The 12,432-nt window shown below is 42.4% G+C and overlaps 1 protein-coding gene across 1 annotated transcript in view; it reads right to left on the bottom strand.

The window, feature by feature from the left end:
- The window catches only part of BABAM2 (BRISC and BRCA1 A complex member 2), a 394,365-nt gene that overhangs the window by 73,343 nt on the left and 308,590 nt on the right, over nt 1–12,432 (bottom strand). The window contains 3 exon segments of the mRNA XM_027624135.2: nt 6,161–6,243; nt 8,898–8,968; nt 12,108–12,207. Of these exon segments, the coding sequence (XP_027479936.2) occupies nt 6,161–6,243; nt 8,898–8,968; nt 12,108–12,207 (254 nt within the window).

Genomic DNA, 12,432 nt, shown 5'->3' with positions numbered 1-12,432 from the left:
AGGCTTTCAAATTCATCACATACTTGGGGATACTGCCAACCAATTATCTGAAACAGTAGAGTAATGCAGTTTAGCACGTGGGCTCTGGAATCAGGTCCTGGATTTTAAATCCCAGCTCTGTCACAGTTCTATGTCACACTTGTATGATTTGTAAAATGCAGTAATACTAGTAATTATCCTCAGAAGAATATTATGAGGATTGAACAACACAATACTGTATATGCAAAATACTGAGAGCCGTGTCTAGAGCAGGGTATATACTCAACACCTGTTAACTACTATTACTTTATTATCTTCAACAACAGCAGAAGTTTTGCACCAAAATAATGCCCCTGTTTCACCAATGTCAATAAAACTTTAAAATTAATTCTAATAAAAGGTTATACTGAACTGGATCAATACTATAAAAGTTACTCTTTGTAAACAGCTTCCTTTCTTTCATTGAGTTAAATGCCTTCTTGGGTTATAATGTGTTAATTTTGAAGCAACTGCATACATTTTTAAGTCAAAATCACTGCATTTTAATGCCCTTTCTTTGATCAGATAAGCTCACTTTAGCAATTACTTTGATCCAATAATTAGAACTGAACGGAATCACACAATATATATGAGAGGGTACAGGGCAAGAAATCACCACATGGTATCATGCATCTGATTTACAACCTCCTTCCTTACAAGAAGTCCTTGAAGGTCATTTAAAAGGTGTCACATAAATTCAAGGTATTAGAATGAAAAGAATATTCCCAAGAATACTAATGAAATTAAATTCTCACACCAGTATCAGAAACTGCAGAAAAAGACTTTCTAAAAGTAGACTCTAAAGATGAAACAGGAGTTTCAATTTGAATCAAAACAGTGACAGTGGTCGCTAAAGTTCTAGAGCTATTCGGGTTGTAAACCGTGAGCAGGGTGTGCTTGTGTATGGAATCAAAAGACAACCGCTTCACCTAGCAGAGCTAACCACTTTCAAGGAAGTCCAGGATAAAAATTAACCAAAATGCTTAAAGTATCTGAAGGACCAATAGTTCTCATAATCAAAGCAAAAAGGCATTTTAGAAAGTAGATTTTCTTTTATCTTTTTCCATATTCTTTTATCTCTTTGAACAATAAAGAGAACTGATTAGTTTCACTTTTTATTCACAATCAATTTTAGTTCCTGCTGCTTTGATAGCTATTATTCCTACTAGAAATGATAAAATTAAGCCACAAATCTTTATATATGCCTCATCTGAGGTAATCATATGAATTTTAAAATAATATTACACTTTTTATAGATTTCCTTTGAAACAAATTCTAACATATAACATTGTGGTTCCTGATTTTAATCACTTAAATGATTCTGATTTGTTCTTCAAATCTATTTATTTATATAAAAATGTGATTTGCATCCAAAAACTCAGCAAGTTTTGAAAAACCTCACAATTTTGGTTTTATTGAATTACCTAGTAGCCATCTTGCTTGTTGCTGCTAAATAGTCTACAAGACGTTTTTGTGGCAAGGAGATGAGTCTACTCCCCTCTGCTCAGGAACTGGTCTTCCCTGACTGGCCCAACAACACCTCCCCTCAGTCTCTGTAGCCCCCTGCTTTGTTCCGTTATGGTATTTGTCAGCATTTGAAATTTATGTATCTGATCGTTTACTTCTTTATTGTCTGTCTCTCTCATTAGACTCCACTAGCGAGGGTCTCTCTCCTTTTCTACATCTCTCTCTTATATATAAAACACATGAAGTTCTCTCTGCCCTATGTCTCTTTGTGCCTGGCATATAGTAGGCAAGCTCACAAACTCTTTGTTTTAAAAAATGCATACCACTGTAATTCACCGTTATCTGATCTCTGTTCTCACCAACTAGACCCCGGGCTGCAAACGTTTTTTGTATAGGGTCAAAGAGTCAGTATTTTAGGTTTTACCATCTCTGTTGCCTATTCTTCCTCCCCCCACTCCCAACAACCTTTTAAAAACACAGAAACTACTTTTAGCTTGAGGGCCATCTGAACACGGGCTGAGGGTGGGATTTGGCCTGCAGGGTGTAGTTTGCCAATTCTTATGCCAGACTCTAAGTGTCTTAAGGTCAAGCCTGAGTTATTTACTCATATCCCCTGGGAACTTCCACAGTACTGAGCACATATAGGTTCTCAATAAACCCAGAACTCAGTTGAATTGGGTTAAAGTGATTGGGTTAGGGGTAGAGAGGACAAGACATTAAATGGAACAGCCCAAATGGTCAGATTTAGAATAACAGGCATTTTGCCAGGGAGACATGGCCTCTGGTCCAGGCTGGATGACTCAAAGGGTCACTTACCAAGGATTTATGGGTGATGGGAAAAGACAGCTTGTCATACAATCACACGCGCTCTCTCACTTGCCTTGGGAGTCACAGATCTCAATACCCTCCACTTCAAAGCAGCAATCCTGCTGCCAGAGGCCGCTGCTGCCTCTCTGGGGCCATGAAGAAGAGCCGATGTTTCTCCCAGTGACTGCTTTTGTTCTGTGTTATTGTGCTTGGCTGACTGGTTCTCTTGTCACCCAGCATTCAGAAAAGGTGCTGGCTTAAAGATAACATCCCCTCCAGAGCTTGGCAAATATGGAATTACCTCCATAGCCACTACAAACAATTCTTAGATGATGGCCAGGAAACCTTCCTGAAAACAGTTTTCGGATGGCAGCACTCCCTGATCCCTGCATGGTTTCAAGTCTCACAGGATGTGGATCATGGATGAAGGAAGGAAGGAAAGAAGGAATAAGTGGATGAAAAAACTCCACGGCCATGATCATGGCCACATCCCCACTCCTGAAACCGTCAGAATGTTCGGAGGTTGCAGTGTGTTGTGAGAGATCCCAGAATATGCACAATGTTTTCCCCGAGGGCATTCTTGCTTCCGCACACTATAGCAAAGTGTGAGGTCAGAGCCATCTGCCTCAAGAGACGAGTGCCTCTTTCCGCTAGCATCCAAAATGCTCAGAATTATTACCAGCACCTGCCCTAATGACCGTCCTCTTCCCGGGCCTGGGAGAGGGGGAGAAAGGAAGGAGAGCAGGGATGTTATCTGGTGTCCAGCCAGGTGTCCACTCTCCATCGAGCAGTGGAACCAGCCCCAGAAGCCTGGCTCCATCTCTAGGCACTTCCTTCCTTCTTCATGTTCTTGAGAACTCAGAATACTTCACTGCAATGTTAAGTCTCTGCCATCCCATATTTATTCCCCCATCCTCATGGAAAGAAAAAACGGGAACAAGTGGTCCCTTGGGTGTTGTAACCAAGCAAGCAGACACTTCCAAAGGTAAGTGTCAGATGCTTCACTGCAAGATGGAATAAGACACGTTATCCAACCAAGCTTCACTCTGATGCAGCAAGTCCTACATTTTAGATAGAAGCAGCAATAGGGTGGGGATAATTTATTTAAAGACAGGCTGTGTGTTAATGATGGAGTGGGAAACAGCATCAAGTCCCCTGATTCACAGACAAGGTCATATCCGCCCAAGAACCATGAGTGCAGACAGTGACGCTAAGACACAAGGAGGGGAATAACAGCCTGAGGAAACACTCTGGAAAAAGTAAGTTAAACAAATCCCGAAGTCCTTGTAGTTGTTCTAAAGAGTGCCTGTGGGTTCTACATTTCTGGAGAAGGTAACCAAAACTAAATGAAAATATGACTTTGGGACTGCATGTTACATGTCTGGCTTGGAAAAGCTAAGACAGAAGGCGGAGAAGGAGCTGTAAGAAATACTGGACACATGGTACCAGGGGAAACATCCTTTGGGGAACAGATCTTCCACAGAAACGAGAAGTGCTGTAACACCAAATGGCCTGCTAAGGGAGGGCAGGAGCCGCAGGTGAGTACTCCTTTATCCCTGGGTGTCATTCTTACTTGCCACCACCAGAAGAGTGACTCTTGAGTTGCATGTGGAAAGCACAGGTGAGAATGAGCAATGTTAAGAATATCTTTTTTCTCTTCTATCTGATATGATCTGACATTAAGATTTTTGAAAACAGAATCACGGCTAGACAACCAAAGTAAATTTCATTTAAAGAGCTGAGATTTCATGCCACTTTGGTTGAGCATTCCTCTAATTTAACGTTTGCAGTTGTCTTTCTGTGTGTCCCTCCTTCTGTGTCCTCTCAGAGCCACTCCGGGAGGCTTCTGACTGTTGCCACCACCATTCGAGGCAAGGCACAGGCCCCTCTTGCTGAGCTGGGCTAGGCGAGTCACACCAACCGGACCACCCAGGCAACTGTCCGGGGTTGTGAGAGACAAACCAAGGATGCGATCAGGATATGGGGACGGGTTACCAGGCTAGAGGCAGAATCACTGGGATCAAGATGGTGCACAAAGTGAATATGGCAAGTAGGAAATGAGATCTCACAAAGGAATTAAGGCCCAGAATGAAAAAACAAAACAGCAACACATGAGGTGACAATCAAAAGCGGTGGCTGGAAGTACCAGTATAGCCACATAAGATGGCAGACAGAGAGGAAATTGCCAGGAGGCCTTGACTGTGAGCCTCCCTCTTCCACCTGGCCCTGTGTAATGGGTTAAGCTCCACATTTGAACGTCTCCACAGGACTTAACAACCAGATCCCCAGGGTACACATGAGGAAACTCAAGTGGAGGGAAGCTTGTCCTAGTGATTTGAACAATGTCGTGCAACTAGTTGGAAGAACACCCAAATTAAAATCTTACCTCTCCAATTTTCTTTTTATCTGTGCACATAATTAATACACAGCAATATGCTTGCATGCTTCAGATGCATCTGAAGAGATGGTCCCAAAGTATGACTCGCTATAGAGTAGAAGCTCAATAGGAAGCACTGCATGGCAAGGTGTTTATCATTGGGAAACACCTTAAAAACATAGCCAAGTCTCAGTTCTCTCTGTGCAGATTGTACCATGGTATTAGAGGCTTTCCTCCCTTACTGTCTGTTGGTGTGAAATGGGGTAAGACAGATGAATTTCAGAACCATTTTTTAGTCTAAGCAAATCACAACCAAGAACGTCAGTCTGCTGGGGAAACAAAAACCCCCAAACCAATGCCTTTGTGGCTAAATAGGGCCAAAGCTCCTCTTCCTGGAATAGTTTATTAAAGGTCAAGGGTAGTTCTATCCACTAAGTGAAGTCAACCCCAGCCCACCGCTTTTCTGTAACTTGACTTGGGAGAGCTGGAACTTCTGTGTCTTTGGCTTGAAGACGGGGCATTGCCCATGTCAAATTACTAAAGAATAAAGGTCTTGGTTGACCTGCAACAGGAACCTGGCACCATGGGTCAATGGTTCTTACATAACAAAGAAATAAACAGAAGAGACTTCAAATTATCTATTAAGAGAAAGCTGGACCAGGGATGCCTGGGTGGCACAGTCGGTTAAGTGGCCAACTCTTGGTTTCAACTCAGGGTCCTGAGATCGAGCCTCGCATGGAGCTCCACGCTCAGTGCAGAGTCTGCCTGGGACTCTCTCTCTCTCTGCGTCACCCCACTCTCTCTCTAAAATAAATAAATTAATTTAAAAAAGAGAGAGAGAAAGCTGGACCAAAGTTTATTGACTCACCGATTAATGTAACACAACAAGCATTTCAAAGATGGCTATCTGTGGAATAAAACTGAAAAGTGATGCTGGGAATACATTCCAACTTGTCTCACCTTTTAAATATTTATTATATTATTATCAAAGCTGTAGTCTTATCCCTTAATAAGGATGATAACCACATGACCGAAGCAAATATGTTTTGAATAATCCTGACAGTTTTGGAACCTCACGCTGGGAAGACACTTTGAAACAGGAATCTGGAACTCGGGGCACAGGGCAGGGTTTCTTCAACTCGGCACTATTGACATCTTGTACCCGATAATTTCGCTGTTGTTGGGGGACTGTCTTGCAACATCCCTGCCCTCTACCCACTAAATGCCAGAAGCCACAATCCCCACTTCCGCCCTGCTCAATCCTGACAATCAAAAATGTCCTTACACACGGCCAAACATCTGCCGAGGGGCAAATTATACCTGGTTTAGAACCACTGGTCTAGAGGTATTTTCTCTTTAAGACCATGTGGGTAAATATACTAAAGTAAAAGGAACCACATCAGGACAGTAAAGGTTTTCATAGTCATTATTACATCTGATTTCATACTTTGCAAATATATGCTGACATGCTCACAGCAAAAGTATACTCACTGTGCACAAGAAAACAGAAATCTCTCCACATCAGCAGTAGAGTGAGTTTTGTAAAGCCTTCTGCATCATATTCCACGACGCCTCTAGATGATAAACACACACACACACACACACACAGAAAAAACCCTCATCAAAATAAGGCATAAGAGAGATGGAACCAAGTAAAGAATATATTCATAAAATCACGGTGATTGAATCTGAGATGCATTTAGGGTTAAGGGAGTGTTACCATAGGAAGGACATGGGGTTTGGAATGACAGCATCTACGTTGAAGTTACAGTTTTGCTATGTACTATTATGACTTCAGGACAAGTGAAGCCATCAGGTCAGCAATGACACTACTTTCTGGGTGATGATTAAGTCTCACTTTCACATAGCCACTAGGCAGTAATGAGCAATGACAACGTTACTCAGTTTAGGAATCTATATTATTTTCTTCCAAAGCACTTGGAATCCTTTCACTTGTGGCCCGTCCTCCCCACCAGGCTCAAGATGAAGAAGCCATATTAGCTGGGTGGGTGCTGGTTCGGACGGGAGACACACAGGACACGGGTCACGGCCCGGGACCACTGAAGTGCCTGGGCAGACTTCCGATAGGCTCGCCCCCCCCATTTTCCACAAGAGCTGATGCCCGGGACACGTCACCATAACATGACAATACTAACCACACACTGAGGACAGACATCACTGTCTCTGTCATTCACACCAGGAGGCGTATGCTGTCTTCCTGGCTGAGTCAGGCCAATCAGACTGTCAATCCTGATGGCCTCCCAGTTTAAGTAGGAAGGGGGAACTCACTGTAAAGGTAAAGGAACTAAGACACTAAAGGCTGAGTGATTTGCTCAAAGACTGTTAGTATCTCATTCAGATCTTCTGACTTAGGTTAATAATTTTATTCATCAGTTTGTATTTCTTTTCATGAATTTGTAATCAACTCAATTATGTTACAACACTGCTATCTAAACTTTTCAGATCCTGCATGCTGTAAGTAAAAACAAGCACAGAATCCTTTTCATTACGCACACAGTATAGTAATATAATAGCAATTGTATTTGATTTAGTAGTTGTACACAGGTACTACTATGTTACTGTATTGTATGCATAATAAAACATATACAAAATGTATATTTAAAAAGAATGAGTTTTTTTTTTTAAAGATCTATTTATTTGAGAGAGAGATAGAGTGCGAGCATGAGCTGGGGAGAGGGGCAGAGGGAGAAGCAGGCTCCCTGCTGAGCAGGCAGCCTAAGGACGCAGAGCTCAAACCCAGGACCCCGGGATCACGACCTGAGCGGAAGGCAGATGCTTAACGACTGAGCCACCAGACGCCCCAAGAATGAGATTTTTAAAAAGATGTAAATGCAGTTTTCCTATTTTTCTTGTGTGCCAGCAGAGTGAGGGGGGACACACACCCTACCTGGGAGGTTACTCTGCCAGCCCCTTCATTTTTACTTATACATATTAAAGATAATCTTCCTCAAAAATCAGAAGACCAATGGTATCATTTATTAACCACTGTTTGTATCCTAAGTACTTTCTCAAAATGTTCATAAATAAAGCTGAAAAAAATCATAAGTATAAAAGACTCATGTGAGAGACAGTCACACTGTTTAGATATTGACAGTTCTATTTTGGAGGCATAAAAATTTCCACTAGGGATAACGAGAAAACTTCTTAAAATTGTTTTTGAGGAGTCAGAAATTTTGCCCATTATTATGCTACACTTTATAAAATTATCTCCCCGGGAACGGCCAACCTTATTCTTTATTTCACCTGCTCCTTCCTATTCCCACTTTTTTGGTCCTAATTTATTCATTTCCTTATTGAAAATTTTAATTTTGTGTTACTATATATATCTTTCTGTATTTATAAACCTTCTCCAGAATAAGGTGGAAGAGAAGCAGACCACTGACCCCCTTAGGGCTCAGTGCCCCTGAATGGGTAGAACGCCCCACCTTTTGAAGAAGACTGTGGGGAAAACAGGTTCCCTCTGCCCCGGGCTAAGCTCAAGGAGGCCTCTGATGTCATCTAAGGAAACAGCTGCAGAGCAGCAGGGCCACTGGCAACCTGCGGGGGGGGGGGGGGGGGGGGGGGGGGGGGCGAGTAGCAGTAGGAGGAGACGCCCCCTCTGCCTGCAGTCACAGGTGTCCCCCTCCCCTTCCTGTGCCTCCTCCTAATCCTAAGTGGGAGTTGCTGCTCTTGGGTCTAATGCTGGATTTCGTCCACAGATCTGGGTGGCCAGTTGCGAGTAGGAGCCCTGTTGGGACACCTGAGTCCTGAGAACCCGGGCTCCCACCCTGGCACGATCTCTGCCAGGCGGGTGACTTCCCTCGGGTTCCTAGGCTACTCAAAGTTTCCGGTCTTTCTTGAGTCAACTGTGCCAATATGGCTGGCTCACTCATGACTCCTGGGAGCAGATGGAGGTGAAAAGCACTGTGCAAACTGTAAAGAGCCCTAGAACAAGCACGTAGGGCTGCCCTTGTTACTGCTGGGTTTGTGGTTAGTCATGATGCTGCTCCAAGGAAGAGATCTGCTTCTATGATTTAGCAAAGGATCCTAAAAAACAATCTTCCTAGGAGCTTTAGTGTGATCAACATACCAAAAAGACTCCAAATGGCATTGAAAAGCTAGTATATAGAAGCCCACAAACTGCTATTTTCTTAATCAAGCTCTCACATTCGGGCCCTCAGGACATGAGGACATTGCTGGCATTCGCTTTAAACAAGGAGGAACTTACGTGCCGAAGTGACTGAGGAAAGCAGCAATATACTCCCTTCTTTTGTGGTACCCTTGAATCACATACTGCACCTGGAACAGAACCCGAAGATGAGGCGTAGGGAATTCTCAAATGCTTTCTTACATTTCCGAGACTCAGAGAAGTAGAAAGAACGGTGAAATGAATACCCACATCCCCATCACCTATGTTCAACAACTGTGAATATTTTGTCTAGCTGCTTAATCCAGCCATCTACCTCCCCATCAAGCTATCACTCAATCTTGGCTGAAACACTTCAAAGGAAATTAAAGACACCATGACAGTTTGCCCCTAGACAGGTGAGCGTGTATCTCCAAAAAACAAGACATTTTCCTACAGAGCCACAATGTCATTATCATACCCAACAAATCTAGCAATCATTCTCTGACGTCATCTAGTATCCTGGGCATTGTCACAACTTCCCAGTTGTCCCCAAAATATTCTTTTAAAAGGCAGGGTATAATCTAGGGTATAATAAAGGATCAGGCATTTAATCTAGAACGTCTTTTAATGTAGAATAAGAGTACCTCTTGGGGTGTGTACATTTGTCTATGTGATATATGATATTGACTTTTCAGAGAAATTGGGCTAGTTGTCGTGTAGGATGTTCTGCATTCCAGACTCTCTGGTTGTTTCCTTCCTATTCCCTCTAATCCCTACATTTCCTATAAATCGGAAGTTAGACTAAAGGTGTGATTAGATTCAGGTTAAAAATTTTTGGCAAGAAAACCTCATAGGTAATAGTGGGCTTGATCACTGGTTAAGGAGACGACAGCAAGAGCACTCCACTGTAAAGGGAGGTTTCCCCTTTGCCGCTGGGAGTGACCCGCGGGCATACTTCTCAAACCATATGAAGATCTAGCCCCCCTCTCAACCTTTCACCTCATGGTTTTAGTACCTGCTGGAGATGCTTGTCTGAATCAATTATTTCATTAGGAGCCAAAAAATGGTGATTTTTTAAATTCTATCACTCCGTTGCGCATTTATCAGAAGGCAGTTGTCTGTAAAAAAGAGCTTCCTTTCATCAGTGGGGGCTATTTTATGCTGAACTACAACTCCTATTGAAAAGGCAGGACAACACTGAATTCTTTCTTTTCAAATTCCTAATATCCAGGAAAGGAGCGTTACAATAGGGGATTTTATTTTGCCTTTTTATATTTCCTTGTTATCACCAAATGACAGTTTTTATAAAAAAAAAAATTGTGAACTTATTAAGCTGGACATCTGAAAGTTAGTCATTTACCCACCAGCTACTAACACCAAAATACATTCCTTATAATGTCCTCAAAGAAATGGCTCAAAGAAACGGGAGAAAGAGGCCCCCCAAATTGTTTATATTGGCTGTAGCCACAATGAGTTTCCATGGCTAACAAAAGCTTGAGATAAAGTGCTTGAAATAACCTTGACACAATTGGTAGTGATAGCCACTTTGTACCCTTTAAAAGTAAAACAATTCTATGTATATAATAGGGGTTTATGTCAATTTATAAAAACAGTGCTTACTTTGCAGCCTTAATGCAGGATCAGAAATGTTATTTTGGGAAAAGAAAAACAGATGATAAGTTTGCTTAAGTGGCTTTGTTTAAAAAGGGGATGAAAACAGTTCTGTGTACTTGATTTTAAAAACAGAAAACCATTTTAACAGAAACCCACAACAAAACTGGCTATAAAGATAGATTCCAACGTAATTATGGAAATTCATTTGAAGAGATTGTTTCTAAAAGCAACCCATACTGTCCTCGTTTGTAGCAAGCATAAGAACATCAATTTTAAAAGACAAGTAAAATTAATGAAAGGGAACCAGATAAGAAAAATGGACTGATTCTTGCATTTTGGGGAAAATGGTAATAGAATTTTTTTTTTTTTTGAGGAAAAAGTATGACTAGGAATTAATCTCAATTGGAGAGCTTTAAAAAAAGGCTTTTCTTCTCCGTTCTGGAAGGCCAAATTTGCATGTTTCTCTATAATACTGGGACACAGATTTGAAGGCAGTGCAAAGTCCCACAACGTAAATAAGAATTCTATCCTCCGATCAGTTTTGAAGGAGGGCAGAGGCTGGGGGAATTTGGTCCAATAAGAAGCAACCATCCCACGAGTTAGATGCCCTGGAGTCCGCGCCAAACCCAGGGACTTCAGACTTGCCAGATTTTCATTTCCCTGACATTTAAAAAATAATACTGAAGCCTCTGAAATATTATTGTACTTTAAAAATATTTCCTATATAGAGATGAGCTATCTTTTGAAAGAAAGAGACAAACAGAAGATTTCTTTTCCAAGCCAATGAGCACAAGTCAATAGGAGCACAGGAGACAGTACTTTGGGAACTGGGCAAACGGAGTCAGTCAATGTGGGAGAAGAAAGAAAGTCAGTATTACTTGTGGACGAACATTTCTGGTTTTCAGCTAACTACACCGGTGTACTTTTTAGACATATCTGGCAATAGCCATTAATGTAAACTCAGCTACTCGCCAATGTACTGACTCATTCTTGCAGCTAAGAGAAAGCTTTAGATAACCTGATGGGCCTGCCTACCGAACCAGCTGACCTGGAAATCTTGCCCCTGGGAGTGGGACTCTGGCAAGCTACTCCTAGACAGGACATGGAGAATCAAGCACTGACTGGTAACAAGTGAGGTAGAGAAAAGCAGAAAGAGGTAAAGGCAGTTCTAGTGAATTACCTTGATACTCACTGGTGGCAAACACACACTCACACACACACACACACACACACACTCATGCATGCATGCACGAGATAACTGGGAAATGGAGGAGTTCAAAGGTGCAAGATCTAGCAAAAACTTAGAACATAAAGGAAATTTAAGGAGGAGGAGGTAGAAATTTAAAAGATGAAGATAAGACTGGAACAGGAGGTCAGAATCCTTAGGAAAGGAAGAAGGAGCACAAGGAACTAGGGAGAGCAATGGATGAACTGTAATTCGAAGTACGAAAGGCCGGTGTCAGGTGGCAGCTGAAGCCAAGATGGGGTGCAGAGGCGGAGCCTGCAGGACAATGCCGACAATGCCGACAATGCCGACAATGCCGACAATGCCGACAATGCCGACAATGCCGACAATGCCGACAATGCCGACAATGCCGACAATGCCGACAATGCCGACAATGCCGACAATGCCGGGGCGGAGCTATGCTGGAGGGAGGAGCCTCGTGAGGGGAGGGTCAGGAGACTTGCTTTTACCTTGTTGGTGAGTAGGTGGCATACTTGAGGCACATAATCAATGAGACATCCTCCTCCTGGAAAAGCTGGGATATGAAGAGCTGAGGAGCCTCCAAGTGCACTGAAAGGACAAGAGTACAAGGGACACTTCTCTTAGGGCTCCAGCAATGCAGGAAGTGATAACCCCAAACAGACTCGCCTTCTCTTAACGTCTGCCCACCAACCACTTGAGTTAATGAGGATGGGAAAACGGGCTTCACTTTATGATTACATTTCTTTATTTTTATCTGTTTTGTTAAATCAGCATGTTCAGATTGCCCATGACTACCAACTAATGATCAGTAAA

The sequence above is a fragment of the Zalophus californianus genome, chromosome 8 (assembly GCF_009762305.2).
Source record: "Zalophus californianus isolate mZalCal1 chromosome 8, mZalCal1.pri.v2, whole genome shotgun sequence".
NCBI lineage: Eukaryota > Metazoa > Chordata > Mammalia > Carnivora > Otariidae > Zalophus > Zalophus californianus.
The sequence above is the reverse complement of the archived record's forward strand: the minus strand, read 5'-3'. Positions and strand labels throughout refer to the sequence as shown.